The 26320-nt window shown below is 45.8% G+C and overlaps 1 protein-coding gene across 2 annotated transcripts in view; it reads right to left on the bottom strand.

Moving 5' to 3' along the window:
* LOC119445723 (cytochrome P450 3A24) overlaps positions 1-26320 on the bottom strand; it is a 55083-nt gene that overhangs the window by 13858 nt on the left and 14905 nt on the right. Inside the window, exons 1-2 of one of the 2 annotated variants that reach the window (XM_049660585.1) lie at positions 17424-17511; positions 10080-10265 (exon numbers count right to left, since the gene is read on the bottom strand). In XM_049660585.1, the coding sequence (XP_049516542.1) occupies positions 10080-10262 (183 nt within the window). In that variant the 5' untranslated portion in view covers positions 10263-10265; positions 17424-17511. Of the gene's footprint in view, positions 1-10079; positions 10266-17423; positions 17512-26320 lie in introns of those variants that run through there. The other variant, XM_049660584.1, reaches the window with a different exon arrangement.

The raw sequence follows: 26320 nt of genomic DNA, 5'->3' as shown, positions 1-26320 counted from the left end.
ATCCTGGCGGGATGAAACGTCCCTCAGGAATGGAAGACAAGCCGTCTGGTGCCACTCCTCAAACCTGGCAAGTCACCACTAGAGCTCACGTCATACCACCCAATCGCACTGGCAAGTTGCATAGGGAAGGTGATGGAACGCATGATCCTTGCCAGATTGGAGTGGTACCTGGAACGCCACAAACTTTGTCCAAACGCTATGGCAGGTTTTGGACGTCTCCGTTGCTCTATTGATGTCATCGATCTGGTCACTTATGTCCAGCATCAAAAGATTGAAACGGTTATCTGCGCCATGTTTCTCGACGTAAAAGGAGCTTATGACAATGTTGCTCATGACGCCATACTTGACGCTCTTGAATCAGTCGGCCTTGGTGGCCGAGTGTACCGGTGGTCCCGCAACTACTTACACATGGGGTCGTTTTTTGTGCAGGCCGATGACGGTCCGACCAAACAACACTACACATACCGTGGTGTTCCCCAAGGTGGCGTCTTGAGCCCCGCACTATTAAACCTTATTCTTGTCGTTCTCGTGGAACGCATATCAAGTGCTCTCCAGATATCAATGTACGCCTATGACATCTGCGTGTGGACGTCAGGTGTAACACATCCTCAGGTGCGCGCGAGGCTTCAAAAAGCCGCGACTTCAATATCGGCGTATCTTAGCGAACAAGGCCTCCAGATTTAACCTGAGAAATGTGCACTGATCGTGTTTACGTGGAAGCCAATGACGTCGTACGCCATATCCATCAATGGGCAAAACGTATGTTACGCCAGGATGCATACATTCTTAGGGGTGATCATTGATCGAGACCTCAGCTGGAGTCCTCATGTGGCCTACACAGGGCGCTGTTTCTCAGCTACCTGAGGTACAGCTTACCTGTACTTAGCAATACCTGCAGAAGCAACATCCGCACAATCGAGAGTGCTCAGGCACAGGCACTCAGGGCTTGTCTTGGATTGCCGCGCTGCACGCCGACAGCGGAAGCAATGGCGATAGCTCAAGATTACCCAGTCACAACTCATATGGCATTGGAAGTGCTCAGAGCACACATCAGGCACATTGCCCGCGCCCCTTTCCATCACCTCGCCACGCTGCCGAAAGACCGACCCAATGCCTCCTTTTGCCAGGTGGTATTGACGTACCTTGACTGCCTCCCTCGAAATTATACGCCTGCCGAGAGGCTGCTATCACCTCCTTGGTGTTTGGCTCGCCCACAAGTTCGAGTCTCGGTACCAGGGATTCGAACGAAAGCAGAATTCCCGTCACCAGCTGTCAAGCAGCTATCTCTAATCATGCTGCACGAGGCATACAAGGACCACGTTCACATTTACACTGATGGCTCGACAACTCTTGACGGATCTACAGGAGCTGTGATCTTCCCCGAAAAAGCCGTGACCTTCAGTTTAAAACTTGTCACCGGACAACATCGACTGTTGCGGAGCTTGCTGCACTTCGCAGCGCCCTTCACATGCTTCATGACGTTTTACCACGAAAATGGAGTATATTTACTGATTCGAAGGCAGCCCTGCAGTGTCTGCTATTCGCTCTGCGTCGTGGACCACAAGACCAACTTGTGCTTGAAATAAGGCAGATATATCACCAACTAGTAGAAAAAGGACATGATATTACTTTTCGGCCACTGCGGCATATTGGGCAGCGAACAGGCCGATGAAGCTGCTAGGAAGGCTCACGAAAATGCTGTGAAGGAACCCATTACACTTTCAAGGCGTATACTCGCGCGTGATGACACTCGATCCATGTGGAACACGCCAGGATTCCGATATACTCGACTGCACCGCTTGGACCCATCCCTCCGACTACATATTACATCTGGACTTTCCCGAATCGAGAAAACTGCTCTCTGCCGACTGTGGCTTGGAGTACCTTTTACGAATGCTTTTGCTTGCCGCATCGGAATGACTGACAGTGCTACCTGTGATAGTTGCGACAGCGAGGAAACAATCGAACATATCCTGAGTCATTGTCCCCGTCACAGCTCCCAGAGGCAGACGCTCATGACGACGCTGGCGCGCCTCGACGACCGGCCGCTTTCTCAGTAGACGATCTTAGAATGCCGGCTGATACGGTCTTCACACCAGAAGGCAACGAGGGCGCTACTGAAGTTCCTCCGGTCAAGTGACCTGTGTGAACGACTGTGTCGCTCCTGAGTTGCTTTGTGTGTGTATGTGTGCGTTTTTTAATCTCCCTCTCTGTCTATGTGTGTGCAGTTTTCTTTATCATTCTGTCTCCCCTTACCCCTTCCCCAGTGCAGGGTAGCAAACTGGATATCTACCTTCCGGTTAACCTCCCTGCCTTTCGCATCTCATTTATCTCTCTTTAATTAGGCAGTGTAGCGGCCCAAGAAAAATTTGACATAAGGCGTTAGATTTTCTAAGCCCGTTGCTAAGTTATGCGCGCCTTCCACAGTGGTGCGCTGATCCCAGAAATATTGCAGCCGACAGTTCCCATCGGTATGTGCCACTGGGTATGTGCTATCGTCTCTACGACGTCATCGTCTCTCTATTATCCAGTCTTCATCCCGCCATCTTATGCCACCGTCGTGATCCAATTCTCGTCATGCCATCGTACGTCGTCATACAGTGGTCGACACGCCATCGTCGTCATCTCATGGCATCGTCGTCACTCGGCCGTCGTTATACTCCCTTCATCATTTCAAAGAATCTCCATCCCACTGTCATGCCATCGACGTCATAGCGCCTTGGGCTGCGCCAGTGTATCCTTAGAAAGCCGGCGAGCACTCGAGCATCAGAGAAGAGCGTGGTAGTTTAAACAAGAACGCTATAAAACATTCTTTACACTGACATGTCACGGAAGAACTGGTACGTTCATACCCTCGAACTATTCGCGGAGCTAGAGAATATCGGAAGCAAATACGGCATAGCCCACACCACAGCTAACGTTTAAGCATTCGACATTCGCGTTACACACTAGTAACCGACCTGTGAGTGTTTTTTTAAACCATGCTGACATTTTAAAGGTCGCCTATGGCAAATGGTATAATTGTAATATATGAACTGGCTTACTCGAAGAAGTGGACATTACTGCCACGAAAAATCTAAATGCGTCGTCGACCAATTAACACATATTGCCGCTGAACTTGCACGGCATAATGTCTCGGTAATAACTGTGAGGATAGCACTGATTTCGGGATATGCGCCATCAAACTTCCGGTAAAAAATGCACTGTTATCGCGCTTATTTTTAAGCGAAGCTTTATAGGCTCGCTTGTGTCGGGGTCAGTGTACGCGTACGCGGTATGTTGTTGTTGTTGCCTCAAAACATGTTCCTCATCAGCATTGGCTCTAGCGTCGTAGTCTTCTTCCGCAGCTGGCTCGTTGGTGCCCCTCGGGTTGCGCTCGTGCTCGGCACGCGCTCGTGCCACTGCTCCCACGTTCGTCGTTGTCTTCGACCACAGCTGGCGCCGTTGCCGCTCATCATTTCAGCGTTCACTTCTCTTCTGTCGTCGTAATGCGGATGCCGCGTTTACAGGCGTATGAGCCATTGCTTAAGGGGGCATGAGCCATTCATTGTCTTATGTTATGGACAGATTTAATTTTGCAGCAATTTAATTTCGACGAATCACAAGCGGCAATGGCGGGCGAATGCTGCTAACCACGGCGCCGAGCAAACTGGAGACATCGAAAGCAAACAACAACAGCACGAGCAGAGAATCATACAACGCAACAGAAGGAAAAGTTGCACAAAAGGGAAGAGAGAGAGAGAGACGTTTTAATGGCAGAAAGGTGGAGAGGTCAGCCTGAGTGAAGTGCCTCTAGCCTGCTACTCCACGCTGGGGAAGGGGTTTGGGGGCATAGCAGAGATAGGATGTGAAGAGGAAAGAGGATGGTGGTATGGTGAACACGATGATGAGGGCTGCACAGCATACTGTTTGTGCTACGCGTACGTGCACACTTCCCAGAACAGCACAGTCACCTTCGCGGGCAGAGGTAGAGGATACCACAGTGTAGCTAGAAGACTGTCATAGCTTGCATAATTTTTGCAGCTGTTAGCGCCACTGGCGTACTTAAACTAGTCAGTAGCAGCTGCAAGTACAAGTAAAAGGAATTCGGACAAGTAATACAAAAGGAAAGGGAAAGTAGTAGGAAAGGGAAGGAAAAGTAGTAGGTCAGGTACACGCACAACAAACTTCGCTTACCCCCATTTTCTCGTCAGGGGAAGGGCTGGCGATTTTTTTTAAGAACACACAGTTTCATTTAATGAAGCACAAAATTTACTGGAACGCCAATGTACTTTGTCGCACACATAGGGAATGAGTATCGAGGAACTGATGTCACACTGAGAATTCATTCCCAGTGGATACACCTTGCGAACTCACCGGCTGCAATCCGTAAGGTGCAATATGTGCATTGCATTAATTAGTCAAAAATTATGCAGATCTTCCGTACTGTGGGAATCAAAGTCCTGCGAAACATTTTGCAGGTATCTGGCTTTGCCATGGACCCTGCGGTGGCGCACCTCGACCAGCTCATTTAGAGCAGGCGCTCATTGTAGAGCTCAGACATGCTGAGTGTCTGAAAGAACGTGGGCTTGCATCGCTGCTCGATCAATTAGAACACGTTCCCCCTTCCGTTGCACCCAGTAGTAGACCAGCAGTATGCCATCCTCGAGCTGCTCAAGCAAACCTCTGAGGAACGCAATGTCCAAGTTGACGCACTTCTGGACGAAGCTGCGGTCTTCTAAGACCTTCTTTGTTAGCGTCAGGAGCCGGTTGGCGTGCATGGGGTGGGAAACTTGCTTATGAATCGCTGTTCGTACTGAGGAAACCACCACCCGGTGTTCCGCCGCCGACATATTTGGATGATCTTACGCGCGCCACCTGGCTCGGCGCAGGATAGTACGCGAGAATCGGAGGCCAGGGTCAGATGACGGAGCTATAGAATGACGACGATGCTGTTACCACGCCGGCAACGCGAATATGAGAATATACCCCATGGCCAGCCCTGCGGCTTAAAGCCTAAATACATACACTCAAAGTGCCTGAAATTCGCAAAAAACGCTTCGCATTAAAAACTCACCTAGAGCATTGTTGTTAATTAGTCGAATACGCATTTTGAATGCTCATGCAAATAATGTTTGCCTCATCCAGTAACCCACTTGAATTATTAAAATTGCGCTGTCTACCACCAGGTGATTTTAATAAAGTGTATCTTAAAAGAAATGCGACAGAACCTATTGCACCATAACTGTCGACGGTAATGCATTTAATATTGAATCGATAAAGCGACACAACGTATTTCTACCGACGAAATGAGATACATGCGAGGCGTGTATTGCAGCGTGATTCCGCTTTCGCGCTTCCCCCAGAACACCCGGCGCCATCTAACGCCGCCGCCGCGAAACCTACGCGTGGCATCCAAGATTCACGGCACGCCGGTGCGTGCGAACGCTGAGAAACGCTCCATGCGGCAGCGGGGCTCCACTATGGCGCTTCTTTGTGGGCACGCTGCGCCATCTAGTGGCACTGCGAAGAAGTCCACGCGTGGCCTCCGAGACGAGAAGCGTGGCGCGCCGGCGCTTGCGAACGCTGAGACTTGTTACCTCACTTGCTGCGCACTGAGGGGCACATACTCATTGACCCGAGTTGGCGAGAAGTTCATTGAAGAGCGGCTCATACCCAGTGGATTCTTGGCGCAGCTCGCTAATGCATCGGGTTGCTGTCCTTGAGGAACCCTTGTGACGTGGGTTCGATTCCGCTCAGCATTGGGGCGGAAATTTAAGGAATCTTTTTCGTCACTGCAGAGCGGCACCTTCCCAGTGGCACATAACTAATTACCCAAGTTGGCATCAAACAGGTTCATTGAAGGCCAGCACAGACCACGGTGTAAGAACAGGTGATCCGACGGAAGCACGCGGCGTGTCTCACGAATGTTGGGAAGCCGCTAGGTGGCGCACGCGACTAGGAGGCTGGGCGTCGGGGGCCGGGGGCAAACATACCCTGAGCGCGCGCGTTTCAGCTGTTTCAGCCTGCGTTTTTCAGAGCGCCTGTTAGTGTTAACGCTCTCATATTGAGGTTATTATCTTAATTTCCCAAAAGCTTAAAGAGTTATTTGAGAGTGTCGCTAGGCTTGCTGCATTTTTAAATCAAAAGCGTATATTTCGCTCAAAGCGGCGCTAACAGTCCGCATTTTTGTTGGAGAAGCTGACAATTCATTTTGCAAGTTACGTTTCGATGACGAGTTTCTATCTGTCGTCACTATACGCTGCGTCCCAGTTTTCATTTCTTATGCGAAAACAGTGCGTAGGGGAGTACCGCGTACAATGGAACTGTGCTATCATTGTTCTGTAGACTCAAACGAAAATTTAGTTTGCGCGTTTCCGATACAGGCTTCGTGCATAGTATTGGGTCCATAAAGCACCAATTTAAAGGCTGTTTGTTTCTTATGAAGCATGCGGCACCTTGCATGCGTATATCCTAATACGCATGCTCCTTAATAAAATATTCATGATAGAAGGCGCCGATCGTTTTTCTTGCTTTTTGATTCAAAATTGCGAGGAAGCAGAAAAACAAATGAAAGCAACTTGCAAACCAATCGAAAGGAAGTCCATCGATGTAGAATATACATACCCAGCTGTGACATTATTCCTGGCGAAACGTATTTTCAAAGAGCGTGTTGAAGTGGATGCTGCCGGTGTTACCGTCATGTGATGCTGCACTGAAGTCCCGAATTTTGTGAGGTCTTGTAGACTGCTGAGCTGCTATGGCTAACGTTTCCTTGTCCACACGAGAAGTCTCTTGAGCTCTTGTCTCTTGCATCACATATGCTTTTGCCTGCGGTTCTTGCAGTTCACTGCCTTCGGGTTTTGATTTGCGCTTGCCGTCAGCTACTGTCTGTTCTGTGTTGGCTTCGCTATTCTGGTTATGGCCGTCTTCTATTGACACGTAAGTTGCTAGCTCCAGTAACTCGCTATTCACTACATTTGGCTTTGTTTCTTCTTTTTCGCTTGTGCTTTCTGCCTATTGCTCTTTCTTTCGGGAGCGCTTCGCAGGCGTCAGTTGTCACGAAACACAGTTCTTTGAAAGTGTAGTGTGAAGTAACCGGAAAATGAGTCGGCACAGCATCTCTAGCTAGATAAGCTCTTCGGGTCGTGCTGGCTAAAACAACTCCGTTGTGCGTTGCCGTTCATGTTTTTGACACGTACATTGGGTCGAAGTGCTTTTCGCACACGTAGTCCCCTGGTCGCAGAACTCGGTCTTCACGTTGTATAGCATCCCGCCATGCTTGCACTCGACTCGTCTCTTTAGGGACACTGAACATACATACTTTGTCTTTGCACGAGTCATATCCACTCTTGCAGTTGGAAACTAAACACTTCTTGCCCATAGTCAGGCTAGATCCGTCTCCGCCAGGCAACGTCGCGGCTCAAACGGCAAATCTCTCTTCCCTTTCTTGCGATTAAACGGATTCGTCCTTTTCTATTATGTATACCACGGGAACACTTTATTAAGCGCTTACCGAGAACAAGGGTGACTGATCGCTCAGCGGTAAAGCAAACGTTGCAAAATATTAAGAAAAGATAACTTATCATCTGCCCGCACCACTTTTCTGCGACTGCTTCCAGACGTTGTCAAACGCCGTCTGCTAGATCCAGCGACGCGACCGCAATGCCGGAGACATTATCGTCTGTTTCGGCGCCTGAGGGATTTCAATTAGTATAGTGGCACACAGAAACAGTTAAAAAATTTGGTTTAATTATTTTAAAGGCGCTTTACCTACAGTTACAATTATTTACACGTTCGAATTTCCCGCTTTTTCAGCCTCGTAACCTGTGCTGCCGTGCAGCGGTGCAGACGTGAAACTCCACCATTAGTGAGACGCGCTGCGCAGCAACGGTCGCTGTGTCGTCGGATCACCTGTTCTTCTTACACCGTGGCACAGACTGAGTGGCCGAAAACCAGTGCTACAAGTCGGCGTCAGAGAGTTTCTTCGAACAGCGGGGCCTACCCGGTTCCGCATCTACTGCGGCCCAAGTTGGCGTGAATGAGGCTTGTTGAAGAGCGGCAGTATGGTACACATTGCGACATACTAAGTGACCCAAGTTTGTCCGATGGTTGGCTTCAAACCCTGTTCCCCCAGCACAACAGCTCGATGCGCTAACCATTCGACCACGGATTACCCACTGATCCACGTAGACGGGAAAACGGTTACATATAAGCATACATAGATACAAACATAGACATATAGATACATAGCCCCCGGAAAGTGCGTGAAGTACCCATGGAATGATAACGCATTAAGGGCACCCGTACATTGTGTAGTATGCTTTGTTGGCCAACTATCCTGAAAATCTTACCAGAGTAAATTTTGTTTGGAAGTGCATACGCCACGTCTCGAGGCTTAACTTGTTTGTTTGCTTTTCTTTGTTTCTTTAGTTGGTTTTCGTGTCTCCTTCACATCGCTTCAACCTCCAGACCTGAATTAGAAAGCTCTGCATATAGCAGGGCGGGAAACCCTTTCCAAGTACGACTTCGCCAACCACCCCACCAAGCCAAACTGCTTTTGGTGTAAGGCGACGTTGACAACCCAACTTGTTTTTTTCCAAATTTTGATTTCTTGTTTTTTATTTAGTGAAATGTCCGATTTATCGAGGAGCCTCTTGCAGAAAAAAAGATATAGCAGAAAATGTAACCCAACCCAGCGTCTGCGAAACGGAAACTGAAAATGCATGTTTTGTGCGAAACGTAAAGGTGTACGAATTTTGAAGCTCCTTTTAAAATTACTATTTCACCTTAATATTACGTGTAAGCAAACAATAATGGTCTGAGGGCATTTTCAGCATGTTGTTATCTTTAACAAACATTAACTCTCACAAGGGGGGCGCGCTACATTTGAAACGCGTTGTTTACGTTCTGGAGGTTCTGTGCGCGCTTCGAGGGAGCAGCGGATTGTCTTGTTTAGCGATGTTTACACGCTGTCATGTTCTCTTCTGTACTGGTAGCCACAGTATGGCTACCTTCAGAGCGAAGAGGCGAGGAAAACAAAAGTTTGCCCGCAATCAACTCACGAAAGCGGCGTATCCGGCGTTGCAGTGAAGCAGCAAAACAAGGTAGAGAAAAAGAGAGAAAAAACGTGAAAAAAAGGGGGCAAAAGAAAAGAAAACGACGAGGAGACACGCGAGAAAAAGCAGACAAGAAAATGACACAGGACGAGACAAGCTACATATATGGGTGATATTATCTGTCCTGGATGTCTTCTGTGCACGATGCATTTCTTTGAAATATTTTCCCCAAGCCAATTTTTTGCGCAGTTCCATGCGCGAGCAAGCGTGCCATTTTTCCTGATAAAGATTTTTTAGTAAAACTTTGCATACCTATTTCTCACATTGTTGTCTGGGCAATGAACCACAACAAGTACAGTTATGCGACAAGTTTGGATATGGCTCGATTTTAGAGGAAGGCGTGTCAATCGGAAGAGGATATTTTTTGGTTATTCAATCAGTCTACTCCGAGAATTCACTTGATCTGATTAGCTTTGGTTCATTGCACAGTTCAAGGGCTTACTTATATTGCTGCCAATAATTGTTTTGTTATGATGAGGCAAAGTATAGTTATGTGTGGGCGTGAGACTCACATTTATTCATTCTTTTAATAACAAAATATAAAAATTGGTAAACAGATTATGAGGCTGTCGTGTGCCTAAAGAAGTGTGCTCTATAACGGAGACCAGTAATCTGTATTCATTTTCTGCTCCTAAACTTTTTTCTTACTACTTGGCCTCGTACCTTAACTGACGTAATCTACCAAGTTTGCTGGGAGCAAAAAATCTATTATTTTACGTTCATCCTAGCTTCTACCAGATAATATGCAGACATAGCCTCATCCTTCAGAAACAGTTGATGTTCTATGCACTAGGCAGCCTACCGCTTACACTTGCCGACCTAGCAGTAAAGACATCGTACTAGAGCGATAACCATTGCGCTTGCCGTGTCATCACAGGTGCCGTTGCTGTAAGAATATCACTGAAAAATTGGGGGAAAATCATAATTTACAGGTGAGGTTAAACAGCGTCTAGACAGGCTGAAAGCTTGCATTCCACTCACTTTAATCGTGTCTCTTCTAAGGTCTCTCCAGTGTCCAAAAAGCAGGCTGCGCGCCTCAGGTCCTGGTATTCCATACCGCTTGAAAAGGCCGTGCTTCCAGCGCCTGTGCAGTACCCAGGACACGACAGCTACGGCTACTATTGTGAACAGGGATTCCACAACTCTCCAAGATACTGGACCCATTTACTGAAAATTAGACATAGTTCGGTATAGTTAGCTTCTCATCCCTCGCAGCGGAATCACTTTGCAAGTTAGATAAAAGAGCTGTTGTGAGTTGAGCACCCAGTGCGCTTGATAGACGTCACGCACCGCAGCTGCCATTTTGCGTGTGCGCTGCAAATACACTTTCATTTACACTACACTAATTCCATAAGCTTAAACCGTTTCAACGCTTCTCGAATTGTGCAAATCAACAAACTATTGCTCCATGTTCTGGAAGAAAGAGGCAGTAAATTAAGCCTAAACTTCAGATAAGCGGCCGCGGCGTTCGGCTGCTGAGAACGAGGCAGCGGGTTTGACACTTGACCGGCCAGGAGAGTAGCCACGAAAGGGGGGGGGGGGGCACACCAGGCACCCCCAAATTTCTGTGTACCAGGATGCTGACTGCTAAACCCCCTCACTCCTCTCTGTAAACCCCGTCCCCGGTGAAGTACGTGGCCCGCCCACACACACACAAACAAATTCCTGGCTACGCCTATGCGACTGGCGGACGCATGCCGATCATCATAGAATGCAAAAACCCTCGCTTAGAGAGCCTTGGATGCATGTCAAGGTAACCCACGTTGTCAATATCTGATTCTTTCACTTCAGCGTCTGTCATAGTCGTCGCCTTTGATGCTTTATACATAAAATGGAATCAACGAATTGAATTGAATTCTGTGGTTTTACGTGCCAAAACCACTATTTGATTATGAGGATTACGAGTTATTGGGGGACTCCGGATTAATTTTGACAACCAAGGGATCTTTCGCGCGGCCTCGTGCTTAGCAGCGCAACACCATAGCTGCTAACCCACCACAGCGGGTTTCAATGAATGAATGAATAAATCAAATGTAGCGAGAAATTTACAATCTATCACTCCCGTCTACTTTGCCTTCCCAAAAACAGCTGAAAAATCGGACAGGGCGCAGGAGAGAAACAGATCTGTCGTGGACGCGGTGTTGGCTCGTTAAGTAATCAAGAATTCATGCTGTACAAAGCCACTGAGTTCCAATTTCGGAGACACATGGAGTCAGCACAATATAAATTTAAATGATTGCTGAAGCCCCATTGGGAGGAAATCGAAAAGAAGAAAGGACTAAGTAATGACGCACTATGACATTCTATAGTAAATTCAGGATCTCTTTAACAATAGACGGTGGCCGGATTCAGACCTATAGTCGTCTTCGTCGCAACTAGCCAATACAATTTCGTCGTAATTGAAGAGATAGAGACGGTCTTGCATTTACTATATCGTGTGCTTCGTTGACTCTTGTTTTGCATGAGTGAGCCGGAGGGGTCGGCATTTATTATTAGCGTTCCTCAATCTTCTAACCAGCGGTTCTCTTTGTATTAGGCAGCACCTGACTGTAAACAGATATGCATATTTGGGACCGACTGGTGCAAGAGAAATTCGATTTGTAACTAAATGTGTGGGTGCTGATAAACAGATTTAAAGAGAAGGATAGGTGCATGGAGGAGGGTCTGTCCTCCCACCTCTTTCTCGAGATCTACTCGACACTCACCCTGGTAAAAATAGCGCCAAAAGTGCTGCTAATCTGGGACAACATTCACAAAAATATTTTACAATAGAAATCGTCATAAGAGAAATTTACAGCCAATCCAGATGGATATAATATAAGCGAATGCAACCGGCTAGTCTTAAATAGCCCTTACGAACGAGAACCTTTGAGAATTCGGCTGCTAAAAATTTTATTGCTTTCCTAATAGTTTCTCGTGTCCTAAGCATGAACTATTCTCGATGATGTGTGGTGTTTAGTCACGCAAGCGCCAGTTATGAACCGTTCTTCTGAACCACTTGTATGTTCCGAGTTTTTTCAACCCTGTACACTATTCATCTGTGTTTGCCCTAATCATTGTTGGTTGCATGAACGTAAGAAGTTCGAAATATTTCGTGCAATGCGAGTTATGTAAGAAAAAAAATCTTAAATTTCTTGATTAATGTAGTGGGTTTCAAGGTTTCCTAAGTATATTTTCCGAAGAAAATAAGGTGTTCATCAATGTTAGATTCATATTACGAGGGCAATTCAGAAAGTAATGCCTCCAAGCCCACTACTTTGCCAATAGCATTGCAAACATTTTCAACTATTTTTCATGAATGCACTGATTTTTAAGCTATAGAATGTCGCCTGCCGCCCCTTTTTAGCTCTTCTGGTTCCAGAGTATTTCAGCAATCCATGTCATCCAGTTGTGACATCCGGTTGAAACAGCGGGCTGTAATTGAATTTCTGACTGCGGAACGTTGTGGCTTGTGTGGAGATTTGATGCGGCTGGACTTTGGTCTTTCACAGTCCTTGCCTACCTCCGCACAGTGCTGACGTCAACACAGGCATCTCCATAAACTGCAGTCAGACGGCGATGAATGTTGACGGGCGCACAACCTTTCGCAGTCAGAAATTCAATTAGTCTGCTATTTCAACCGGACGTCACCACTGGATGCCATGGATTGCTCGATTACTCTGGAACAAGAAAAGATAGGAAGGGGCGGCAAGCGGCATTCTATAGCTTAAACATCAGTGTAATAATGATAAAGAGATCAAAATGTTTGAAGTACTATTGGCAAATTAGTGGGCTTCCAAACACCGGGTGTACTTTTTGCAGTATGTTACCGCCCGCCGGATGGTTTATTGGAACCTTTTTTTAATTTTTTTAGAGCGCATGCTAGAATTTGCGTCAGAAAACAAATCTAAAGTGGTCTTAGGAGGAGACTTCAACATTGATATGAGTTCAGATGGTGCTAGGAAAACGACATTTCAAAGAAATTTTGTGTCAAGCGGATGTATAAATGCAGTTGAAACCTTCACGAGAATAACAGAAACTACGAAAACTACTCTTGATCTTTTTATAACCAACTATAATCCATTCTTAGTGACTAGCGGAGTCTTAAACTGCCCTCTTAGCGACCACATGCCAATAGTCATGTTTATCCACGCAAGAGCAAACGAGAACGAAAAAGAAAACACTGAAAAAACATTTCAGACAACAAACGAGCACACATTAACTGCCTTTCAAGATGTCTTGAGACAAGTATCTTGGAAGGAGGTTTTTCAACAAAACGAGGCTGAGTCAGCATACAACACTTTCTTAAAGAAATTCTCAGCTGTTTATGCGCAACATTTCATACACAAGAAAAGAAACCATAAAGCTTATCGGAAACCTTGCATCACCAAAGAGCTTCTAAAAAAAAAAAAAAAAAGAGGTAAGCTTTATGCCAGGTTTATAAAATCTCAGAATAGCGAGGATCTAAAATGCTTCAAACTTTTTAGAAATAAGTTAAATAAAGAGCTAAGAAATACAAGAAATCGCTATTATCTACGTACATTTTCTTCATGCGAGGGACATACAGAGAAGATGTAGAACAAGTTAAATGAGCTAATGGGACGCAAACAAAACACTGAACCTATAAACAAAGTTTCTGTAAATGGATGCCTTTTAACCGGAGATCATTTAGTTAATGCATTTAATGATTACTTTACAGACACTGATTCCTATTCATCACCAAAGCCCACCATATACACTTGAGTTCCCTGCCACTACGGACACTATTTTTTTTTCAAGCGACAACCCCTACCGAGGTTTGTTCAGTTTTTCTCAAGCTGAAAAATTCATGTAGCTGCGATGCTGACGGCCTCCAAATAAGACCTATCAAACATGTCATTTCTGACATTGCACCTGTCTTAGCGTATATCTATAACTTATGCATAACATCAGGTACTTTTCCTGAAAAAATGAAAATCGCAAAAGTAATTGTGTTATATAAGAAAGATGACAAGCTCGATATAAAAAATTACCGCCCGATATCTATTCTCGCGCAGTTTTCTAAAGGTCTTGAAAAAATCTTACTCAACCAATTAACATCTTACAGCAAGAAACATAAACTAATCGCAGATGCTCAATACGGTTTCCAACAAGGTAAATCAACAGAACTAGCACTAGTAGCACGGAAAGAATATATAATGCAAAACATCGAAAATAAGTTACTTGTAATTGGTCTATTCATAGACTTCACAAAAGCATTCGACTGCATAAATCATCACCTCCTAATACTTAAGCTTGAAAGATATGGCATCAGGGGCCTTCCTCTTCAGTTGCTGACATCCTACCTTAGAAATCGGCAGCAATATGTGGCTATAAATACTAGCATATCATCTACACGACAAATACAAACAGGTGTCCCTCAGGGAAGTATCCTTAGTCCATTTCTATTTAACATCTACATAAATGACATAGTTCTTATCCCCCGCGAGGCAAAATTCGTAAACTACGCAGATGATAGAAGCGTTTTTTTATCAAACAACTCCTATACAGGCCTCATTAGTGCAGCGAACAATCTCTTCACCCATCTCTCAAAATGGAGCCAGGGGAATTTTTTAAAAGTAAACTCCAATAAAACACAAGCAGTCATCTTTAAAACAAGAGGTACCTGTACTCCTTTGACCCACAAGATATTTTACAACTCTGAGAATATAGAGGTTGTTGACACAGTAAAAGTACTTGGCGTATACTTTACCGACACATTGCAATGGGATGCTCACGTGGATTTTATACTCCAGAAACGGAGCCGCATAACAGGTATACTACATCGAAATCGGTACCTTTTACCAACGTCAGCTAAATTGATCATTTATAATGCACTGTTTTCCTCGCATGTAAATTATTGCCATCTTGTATGGGGCACAACATCGGCTTCCAATCTCTCTAAAACACTACTGATGCAAAAAAAGTAATACGCGCTATTGCAAATGTGCCGTACAACTCACACACTGAAGGTCTTTTCACCAAGTACAACATAACAAAATGTCATCATCTCTACAAACAAATTCTCCTACGCACTTACTACTTTCAGGTAAACGATAGAAGCAACCTAATAACAAACATAGCAACCCTGCCACGGCTACTAAATTCTTATCTAGAAGCCGGAGTTGACATTCATGTCTTGACACAATCGGAGCTCATCTGTCTTGCGAAAACTATAATTTAAATCACCATGGTACAGTGAAACCTCGTGTACTCACAGTGAAAGAAATGTAATTATTCCCTTTAATCGATGTAACCAACTGTTATTTGTTTTTTCACTTCTGAAACTGTTCTTTGCCACCGTTCTGCCAATATGTAAAAGGGGCCAGGGACCGCTCAAGCTGCCGATAAGCAGCTTTTACCTTGGCCCCCTCCATTTGCTTGTAAACGGGCCCAAATAAAATGAAATGAAAAATGAAATGAATTATTTTCTGAATCGTCTACGTAGTTAAAAATTTGTTTCCAGAAATACATTAATACGTATTCACATATTATGAAGTAGAATAATGGCGTGGTAACGGTAATCTACAGCAAAAAAAGTGTAGCACTCCTTTTTTATTACCTATAAATCCACCATACTAATTTTCAGCCACAACTGAGAACGGCATCGTTACTGAAAATAGCTAATTCTCACATCTTTCGCACATCACACACAGAGGGGAAAAAAAGACGAAAAAAAAAGCGGGAGGATGCACTTAAGAAAAGCATTGAAAACGGGCACATACGTGCGGAACATGGCGCACATCCGTAAAAACTATTCAGTACAATAACAGTAAGAACGAAAGAAGCGCGAACTTTCACAAAAACAAAAGGATGCACATGGTACCGGTGCTAACTCAAACCTTTTTTTCTACAACAGGCAATTAGAATATACGGAAACAGCTACGTACTCATAATGTAGAACACACAGAACGAAATAGCGGCAGTGTACTTAATCATTACGATTTTCGAGCCGCCTACAGCCCGACCATTGCATTTTTTTTCGAAAACGTTTTCTCGCCGCTGTAAAGGTGACGGAAGTATCACTCATAAGAAGATTTCTTTAGCTTGATGCTCAAGATCCAGATGCTTCTCATCTATTTTCATCATTTTTGTATTTTTCTGGCAAATAAATTCAAATTCAAACATAGCGTTTCTTTTTATCGGAAACGTTTCTAGGGTAAGTTCACATTCATGCGCGTCGTAAATTTACAAGGATTCCACATTCCGCGAATCAATGAATGCCAGCTGAATAACCGAAAATGTAGCATTAAATGCGACGCGGATATATTCCGAATCGACAGCTCATCTTCCAGTTCCAGGCCATTAATGCTCAAGCTCGCTTGGCCGGTACAGATCCTTGTGAAAGGGGGTCTGTGCCTTGATTTGCGAAGAGGTAACAAAAGTAAACAAACACCCGCCAAAATTAGGAAAAATAAAGGAATAACTTTCTTTGTTTTCCTTTATTTTTCCTGATTTTGGTGAGCGTTCGTTTATTCGTGCTTCAGTACACGTACCTTCCTCGCCAGACCGCATTCCGTCGAACGCTAGACTAAGTGGCAATATACACGGTGATCGCCGAGAAGATCGCCTATGGCAGATAGCACAATTGTTGCCTTCAAAGGGATGAGGCGAAGAGGAGGACATTACTGCCACGTGAAACTCAAATGCATAATTGGGTAAATAACAAAATTTCAATAATATGGAACTATTAACTTCACGACGTATATTGCAATTTACGAATTGTAACTGACGAGTTCGCAAGCCGTATCCACTTGGCACACATTCTGAGGATGACGTCAATTTCGTGAAATTCATTCCCAAAGTGTACGAAGAAATGTATTAGAGTTCCAGTTATTTTTGTGCTTCGATACATAACACGGCATCTTTAACAGAAAGTTAAGAACCCACAGAGCATTCTTTACGGAAATTTGACGGCGCTAGCTGGAAAGTGGTGTAATCCTCGCAATTCGTTTCAGGCAATATGGCTTGCAAGCTAACCGGTTACAAGATATGAATCGCAATATGTGGCCGTAAATTAGTTATTAAAAATTTCATGAGTAACATTTTGTTAACCACATACTTCGATTTACTGCGCAAGTAATGTCCGTTCCTTTGAGAAGCCCAGTTGAAGGAATAAAATTGCGCTATCGGCCACAGGCATTTGTTAAAAAATTTTAGAACCACTTAGAGTTCAGCAAGTTCATATGGATTCATGTTGCTTAAAGGGAGGCATGCAAACACAGAGATAACAAGGAACGAACAAAATATCGCTGATTATCAACTGAAGGGTTCCCCGTACACTGGCGGAAGAGGAGTAACACACAAAACTTATCTGCGCATACTCACGGGAAGGAAGCGCCCACCCGTTATTCATGGACACGTGCAGGCCCTCCCGAAATATAACTGTTTAGGAACAATTTGTATTTCTGCAACATAATTGAAGGCAGACGTACGCCCACGCAACTGCTATTAACGATACGCTATGCTTTGACCATAAGACGATTTAAAAAATATTTGCACAGAACTATACTGCCTGTGAATTTTGGAACGCACTTGTATACTCATGTCATTTACAGTTAATCACTATCTTTAAAAACACGTGCGCGTCAACGTTGTATTAGAACTTCTACACAAATCCATCCCCAATCTCTTAGATGACCTAATGAATTCTGGGGTTTTACGCGCCAAAACCACAAATTGATTTTGAGGCACGCCGTAGTGGGGGAATCGAGATTAATTTTGACCACCAGGGGATCTTTCCCGTGCCCCCAATGCACCGGACACGGGCGTTCTTGCGTTTCGCCCCCATGGAAATGCGGTCGCCGCGGCCTGGATTTCATCCCGCGACCTCGTGCTTAGTTAGATGACCTATTTGTTTAGTAACCAGTTCGCAAAAAAGGGCTGTACCGCAAGTTTCTCGCCACCTACTCTGGACCCTTCGTCATTCTCGCTCGTCTAAGTGACGAAAGCTACGTTGTCGCCCAAGTGACTGCAAATAACCGGCGTTCGCGCGTGACACAAGTTGTTCATGTGGCTCGCCTCAAGCAGTATTATCACCGACCCATTTAACTCGCTCGGCGAGCTTCGTCTGCCCCCGGGGAAAATGTAGCGGCAATGCGCGGAGGTTAGAAGAAGACAAAGAGGTGGCGTGGAGCGCGTGCTTGAACTGGGCGGTTGATCGTACCGGACTGGTTTTCGCCTTTGGCTGCTCCCTTCATGTGTTCTCATCTATCATCACATGTAAATAAACCCATACCTTCGTAACAATATCATTATCATTAAGAGTTGTGCTTCTCCGCTCTCGTGAATTAAGAATTCTGTTATTTTTTGTGGACTGCAGTTTCGACTTTGACGTCTTTGTAATCGCGAAATGCTGGAACACGAACGGATTTTCATCTCGCCAGTATTGGGTAGGTAGCGAAGCGTGATTGCTGCTTTGCTGTATTTGTAATAAGCACGCGTTAGCCGAGGGGCACAAAATGGAATGCGTTTTTCTTGCTGTGAAAGCGCACATTGATGATACGGAAGCAGACGCGGCAGTTGTTGCAGCAAAGATGAGCACTCCGATCTGAGCGGGCTGAGCCGAAACAGGCATGCTGCAACACAACACGCACAGAATAAGCGCTGACGCGAGGGAAACATGTACAGTCGCCCAAATGTTTAACTAGTGTGCGCGAGCGACGACTTTCTGTGCGCCATCACCTTAAATTATGAACAAACTTACAAATGACTATGCTATCTTCATGAGCTTTGTGAGCATAGTCATATAGCATAGTCATATAGCATACGCCGTGCTTACGCTCGACGTATCCTAGCGTGAAACATTGAAAAACCAACGAGAACGTCGGACGTACACCCTTGCAATTTTTTTATTAATATCACGCAAGCGTCGACCGCACAGCGTGTCAGCGGCTTTGTAGCGGCGAGGGACACTCCTGAACGTTCCAGCTTAATACATATGAACTGGGAAGTGGCCTTGCATGCCAGCGCGTACTGCCGCCGATCCCGCCGCCCCTCACCGCTACAATACCACTGACACACCGCCCGGTCGACGCACGCGTGATATTAAAAAAAATTGCAAGGGTGTTGTACATCTATAAAACACTGTCGAATCCATCTAACGTACCTTTAAAACAGTTGGAGGGAGATGGCAGATGCGCAATGCTCACGCATTGAAACGCGACACTGCGAGCGCGTGGCAGCCGGTACATGCAGCGCCGCCCGTGGCCGCCCGTTGAAGCAAGGTGTTGCTACAGTAATACTGGGCCTCTTCGATTATCCGCTCGGGCAGCCAGCGGACAGCCCGAATGCCTGCCGGACGTTCGTTTTTCTCGAAGCTCCGCCCACCAGTCCGAGCGCTGCCGGAATCGTGTTCGTTTCCCTCCTCCCGCTGCTCGCGGGCTGCCCGCGGGCGATTTTTCTCCGGCAAGCGAGCAGACGACGCGTTTTTTTTTTTCTTTCGCGTCGTCTGCTCGTCAATTGTTGGAGCAAAAGCTTCGCGCTAGCTTTCGCGGTCTCCATCGGCTTGCAGTCTCGTCGTCTCTGTCCTGCTATGTCCTACTTGGCTAACTTAAGTTCGTCCGCTTATAAGAAATGACTGCCTAGTGCTTCACGAAGGTAATCCCATGTATGTTACTAAAGGTAAGGCATTTCAGTTTCGTGCGAGTGACATTTTCACGTCGTTCACGTCTTATTTGTGATTTCGCGCAGGAGGCACACACGTCACTTTTGTCGAAGAAGCTTGCGGCGGAAGCACTCCAGGCACCACAAAGGCCAACGAAAATGATGACGGGGTGTTGGCGCCATCACACGAAGCGACCCGCGCAGAAAACGAAGCGGGCGATATAGGCAGCTGTGGCCCCGTGAAAAAGTTCTTTTTTTAATAGAAACAAAGGAGCGTTTCGAGCAGAACAATAAGAACAAGCTTAAGACAAAGAACGAAGAGTGGAAGGAACTGGCGGTTTCAATAAACGCCGAGTTTGGGGTAGATCTCGCAGCAAACCAGTTGGAAAACAAGTGGCGCGCGATGAAGCGTGCATAATTGAAGGCGAAAAGCCAGAATAGTCGCTCAGGAAATGACCGCAAAGTTATCAACTTTGAGGAGTATGTTCTAAATCGTTTAATTCTGAATTTCTTTTGTTATTCTGTATCATTTTGCCCGCTAGGTGCATTCTCCATCAATTTGATTTGCATACTATAACAGATATGTGACTGCGTATCGTGATGCACTAGTGCAGTATTGTTGACTGAGTTCCGGGTGCCATATCAATGTCAGCCAACTCGAAAAAAAAAAACTTAATTAGGCGGTTATGCGAAATGTATTTTACGATGTGCGCGAATATAAAGTGCATAAGTATACTTAATAATGTTCTTTATTTCATACTCATGCAGTTGTGCTTTAGAATGTAGATGTAAATAATTGTGACGTTTGATGAGACCACTAAACCAGCATGGCGTAGATCCCGCATGCGTCTATGGTGTGATAAAATATGTCATACATGGGATATTGTTCACTTTTCATGATCTATATTCACCAGGGAGCTCGGCGAGATATTTGAAAAAAAAAAAAACACGCTGTCAACGTAACGTACTTGGTGGAGCCTGAAGTTGTAAAAAGAAGCAATGAGTAAGTCTCAATTGTAAGATGAGCATGCCAAGGGCATGCGTGCTCAACTGATCTATATAGTAGCGTTCATTGCAGTATTTCTTTTCTCTTTCTTTTTCACATATGCTATTCGAAGAATGAGTTGCAAAATGTCAATAAATGGAGGAACATTGGCAGATCTGGCTGTGTACCTAAATAGGTGAATGAAAATGTCAGCTCATGACATCTATTTCTTTATATCTGTGGAAGGATAGGTTGAATTCGCTTCCATATATTTCTTTTTAAAGGCATATTTCCTCATGAAATGCGTTTGCTTTCCTCATTCCAGCATGAACACCGATTGTTAGAATTAACAAGCAGTTAGGCATGTCGCTTTTATCACTAATTTACTAGTAAAAATATCTTGTGTGTGTTTCACGCTTGCTGTCTGCAATGTTTGCAAGTATGGAGACACGCACTGCATGCATAGTTGATAAATTATGAATGGCGGCAGGTTGGGTTATATTCTTTGGCAAACTATGTGTCAATTGCGTATACTGGTAAATGTTAACACATGCTGTTGCGCAGATATGTCTTTTGTAAGGTACCTTGTACTGATTATGCAGTCTATTAATGTCAGCACTCAACCCCAGCCAGAATCCGCCGAGGATAACCCAGATGCTTCCGACGTGGTTGAGTAGGCCACTGAGGTTCCTTCAACGGCGCAGCAGACCGAATGCAGGCCACCGGCCTAGAGGTCCCGCAAGGAAAAAAAAAAACAAAAAAAAACCACTGTCGCAGAGGCATGTTAGAGTACGTGGCACACGGAACAGCCGACAAAAACTCGGGACTCGGAGAGGCGTTTATTAGCATCCACCTCAGCGCAGAACGTCCAAGATGGCAGCTAGTCCCTTCGAACGTGCTCACGCGCTCCCTGGCCCGATCCTCGTCCTCTTCTTTCTTGTAGGAAGAACGCAGGAAATTCAACACATTCTCGGCCGCGAAGTGCGGTCATGCCTGTAGTTCAAGCGGAAACAGTCTTTGGATGGCCCTTGTCACGAGGCCGTCTTGTCGCTTTATCTTGCAAGAGCGAACGTGTCCATCTTCTCCTGCGTAGACTTTAATCACCCTTGCATATTGCTCACTGATGACTTGTTGCTTTAGTTGCTCCACTGCATGCTCAAACTCTGACAGCTTGCTTCTGAGAAAACTGACCTCTTCATTTTGGGCTGCCCTGCTCGTGGCTCCTGCTTGCACCTCCTGCTTCATGTTTTCCATCTCGGTAGAGAGCCTTTCGAGGGCAATGTCTGTCTGGCAGCGCTGCTCCCGAGATGTGGCAAGCAAGCGCTCCATACTGGTTGCGTCGGAGCGAGCCGTAGCTGTTTCGGTACGTGCCAGACAAAAATCGTCCTCTAGGCGCCTCAAGTGCCCAGAAATATGATTGTTGACAGTTTGTTCTTTGGCGAGCTGGTCCTGAAGCGATTCCACTTGCTCGACGAGCCTTGCGCGCATGTCTGAGCTCTTCTGAAGTTCCTCCTTCAGCCGACTTCCCTCGGCAGCGCTGTGCTGCAGGGACTCTTGCAAGGCTGCCATAGTTGCTCCCAGTGAAGCCAGCTTCTGCTCCTGCTCTGTCGTCACACTCATGTGTCTTGCAAGCTGCTGACGCAGGCTATTGAGTGTGGCATCACTGCGGTCTTGTTCTTTCTGGCTCTGCTCGGCCTGAGTCAGCAGATCAGCGTTGGCCGAGATAAGGAACCGGTACTGGTCCAAAAAATCTTCCCTCTCTCGATCCCTTGTACGCAGCAGCTCTTCCATTTTGGCCACTTTAGTCACATACTCCTGGATTTGAAGTTCAAAGTCTTTCTTCTGTTGTACAGCATTCTCCAAGTCAGATGCCATGTTCTTGTGCTCTTTCGCCACAAGTGTAAAGTTCCTATGAAGCCTCTGGTTTTCTTGCAGGAGGTGGGAATGGGACTCGGCTGCTGATGCAGCTTCTGCTTCCAACTCTCTCACTCGACATGTGAGCCTCACAACATCACTCTCCTTGCTGTTTAGGTTGTCTTGCAGCTTGTCAATGTGTGATTCTGTAGCTCGGCATGCAAAGTGGGCAGTCGGTTTATCTATCCTTTTCCTTGAGTTTTACAGTCAGCAGGGCAAGCTGGCGAGCCTGGCTGTCCCTCTCCACAAGCAAGTGATCATGCTGCTTGGACAGGTTCTCCACTGTGGCTGTCAGCTTGTCGACTTCCCTCTTGAGCAACTCCAGCCGACTCAACAACTGCTCATCTTCTGCAGACGGCTGGCTTGCTTGCAGATTCATGACTCGTGAGTTGATTGGCTTTGACGACAAGTGCTCGGTGCTCCCTTGAAAGATCCATCCGAACTTTGAGTTCATAGCGATGAGTGTTTCCTCGTTTCCCGGTCTGGAGAGTTCACCTGTCATCACCGCCCAAATCTGGTCTGAGCCAATTAGTACACTTACTCCGTTTTCTTTTTCAATGGACGGGTGGATCAGTTCATCGGCGATATCGTGCCCGGTTTTTTTTAATGATGTGACGAACGAAGGAGTCATCGTGTTGGCTGATATGTCTCGGCAAATGTGGCGTATCTCGATGGCTCTCAATGCAACTTCAACGTCGGAATGCTGACTTCGGAGGTGAAGCTGGACGATGCGAAATATTTTTGGTGTGCAACTGCTCACACTGGCGAAAGTGTTTATTGCTATGGTATCAAAGCCAAGACTCCTCAGCTTTAACCGCCTTGAGAGAGCTTCTGTTACGAACGTACATTCACTTCCTCCGTCAAACACGCCTCTGATGTAGCGGCATGAATAATCTGTCACTGCCCATGCTCGGAAAGTTTGTAGGAGCATACACGTCAAAGTGTCACTTCTTTCGTTGCCCTTAGTTGTAGCTGCGCATAGAGTCGTACTGCTGCCTTTTACGTCTTCATGGGCCTTTCGGTTTAGTTTATCTAGGTCGCAAATACTAGACGCATGACGACCTCTGCAGCTGGAGCACGCACTTCTCCGTCTGCAATCCCTTGCACGGCCGGCCTTTAGTGGTGCATCGAAAGCACCGCATGTCGGTGGCGAGAATTTTCTTCTTCGCTGACAGCGATAGGTCTGTACGGCAAGATTCCGTCAAATGCTGCATTGACTTGCAGAAAATGCAGCCCGTGTCCGGAGGTGTTTTTGAAGCTTGGTTATGAAGCACTGATGACGTTGGGATCGCACTGTCAAAACGGCGGTTCTTATTGTCTCTAGGATGAGTCGCCTTGTCGTATACTTTTTGCTCCCCAAAGTCATTGGCGGAACTTGCAGCTTGTGTAGCGCATGATCTGTGATACGCTACGACAATGTCATGTGGCAGTGCCCTGAGCAGAACGTCGCATTGCATCGACGAGAAAGACGACTTGCTCACGCCAAGCGCCTCCAGTCCCCGCGTGTTAATGAGCACCTGGTCGTACAACTTGCGAAGTTCTGTTACTTCATTAGAGGAACGCACAGGAGTGAGCCTTCGAAGCCTAGAGAAATACTCCTGCTCCAATCGCTTCTTGTCCCCGAAACGTCTTTTTAGCATGTCCAAGGCGTCAACGTAACACGCTTCGGCGGTAGGCAGCCCCGCTATAGCTGTCGCCGCGTCTCCTTTCAAAAATAACCTCAGGTAGTTGAATTTGTCGGTAGCTGTAAGACTTCCGTTCTGGTTGATGATCTGGTCGAATTGCTCCCAGAACGCGTTCCACTTGCACAGATCAACATCGAAAGCATTTATTATCAGCTTCGGCAACTTGACTCCTGGCCTTTCAGAATGCCCCGTGGCCACCGGCATGTCGCGAACATCGACTGGCGATCACACTGAAGTGGTTTCGGACTGCTGGCGGCGTTTGCTCTGGAGCTCGGCTAAGATGCGGGTCGCGTTGTCCTCATACTCTATTACGTTTGCGTAATCCGCCTCGAATGCCTCGTCACTTATGTGGCTTTCTAATTCATCATTAATATTCTTCAATTCATCGTTATTGATCTTGAGCCGCTCGTAAATACAGTCAATCTGTCGCAATGTCGCGGCATTGTTTTCTAGCACCGCACTTGCCTCTTGTATGATCCTGGTGTTTTGGGCCCTTCTTGTGGCTCGCTTCAACTTGAGCTTATCCATGGCGGTCAGCTGATCCGTATACCTCCGTGGTTCGTGGCAGTGGTTCCAATCGGTAGCCACCAGCGAAGTCCCTTGACGATAGCTCCCGGCTGTCGCGTCCCGGGTTCTTCGGCATCAAATGTTAGAGTACGTGGCACACGGAACAGCCGACAAAAACTCGAGACTCAGACAGGCGTTTATTAGCGTCCAAGATGGCAGCTAATCCCTTCGAACGCGCTCACGCGCTCCCTGGCCCGATGCTCGTCCTCTTCTTTCTTGTAGGAAGAACGCGGGAAATTCAACAGGAACTTCTGTAGCGTTTAGATAAATGGGGAAAAATTGGGAGGAATGCCACAAAGAGCTAACGGCCAGTCGGGCCAGGCATGAAGCGCTACTTGAAAGGCTTTTTGCTGCTACAGAAAGTTATTTTGCGCGCAGTTCGTGGCAGCCAGATGATGACGAGTAGTGCAATTACTTTTTCGATGAATATGTGCCTTGGTTTTATCTAGTTACCAAGAATTCTCGCCGGATGCCTCTGTGATGTTTTTGCTTTCAATAAATGTATAAATGATAGATCCTCTATTCCTTCAAGAAGCGCAGTCTCGTTTTCTTGTACATCACATATAGTTTCCTGTATACATGCAATGGGCATTCGAAATGTTTTATTGTTTCCTTTAATGATCAGTATAATGTGTGCTTTATTCATTTTTCTATATTTAAAGTGGCAATCCCGTTCCTCTGCATATATTACACTAACCAGTGCTCTAATTTATTTCTGATTGTCACTAATTGCAGATAACTAATTACTTTCTATTTTGTTTTAACCTTAATTTCAACTGCTATATAGTAACGATATCCACTGTGAGAATGCCCGATATTGACGTGAGAACTAAGTGCCATCCTCAGTTTTAAGAGCGCGCTGTGTGTATTCACAAACATATAATTGTCTTAGTTTTCGTGACGTGTACAAATTTTTTAGTGATTAAACTTCCTTTCAAGTCATTTGTTAGTCGTCTAAGATCATTGTCGGGAGTGTGTATACATACCATGCGCAATGGGCGCAGTACTATAGAAAGAAATTGCCTTTATCAAGATTAGGTTCAAAAACACTTTGGGATATGGCAGCATGGATAATGATTACACGGCCACTGAGCAACCATAAAGATGTTGAGTGTATAATAAAAAAAGGTTAATCAGATGTCCAAAAGAGCAGTAATAAACTCAAGCAAAACAAACAAAACTTCAAGAATGCTCCGTCAAGACAAACTACAGAGCCTGTGCTATGATGTTGCGGACAGTTGTTGCAAGGACCAATGCCTATACCCCACTCTCTGGGTCATTAGACGAAACATTTGTTCCGCTGTCCACTGGCTCCACATCGTCCACGGCGTCGCCGCTTCTGCTGGCAATATTGTGGAGGACGCAGGCCGCCATCACGATGTCCACAGCTTGCGGGATGGTAGCGACATCAACGTACGCCAGTCGTCGGAAGCGGGCCTTTAACAGGCCGAAAGCTCCCTCGATGACGA

This window comes from Dermacentor silvarum, chromosome 1, assembly GCF_013339745.2.
Source record: "Dermacentor silvarum isolate Dsil-2018 chromosome 1, BIME_Dsil_1.4, whole genome shotgun sequence".
NCBI lineage: Eukaryota > Metazoa > Arthropoda > Arachnida > Ixodida > Ixodidae > Dermacentor > Dermacentor silvarum.
This window is presented reverse-complemented; position numbering and strand designations above follow the sequence as displayed.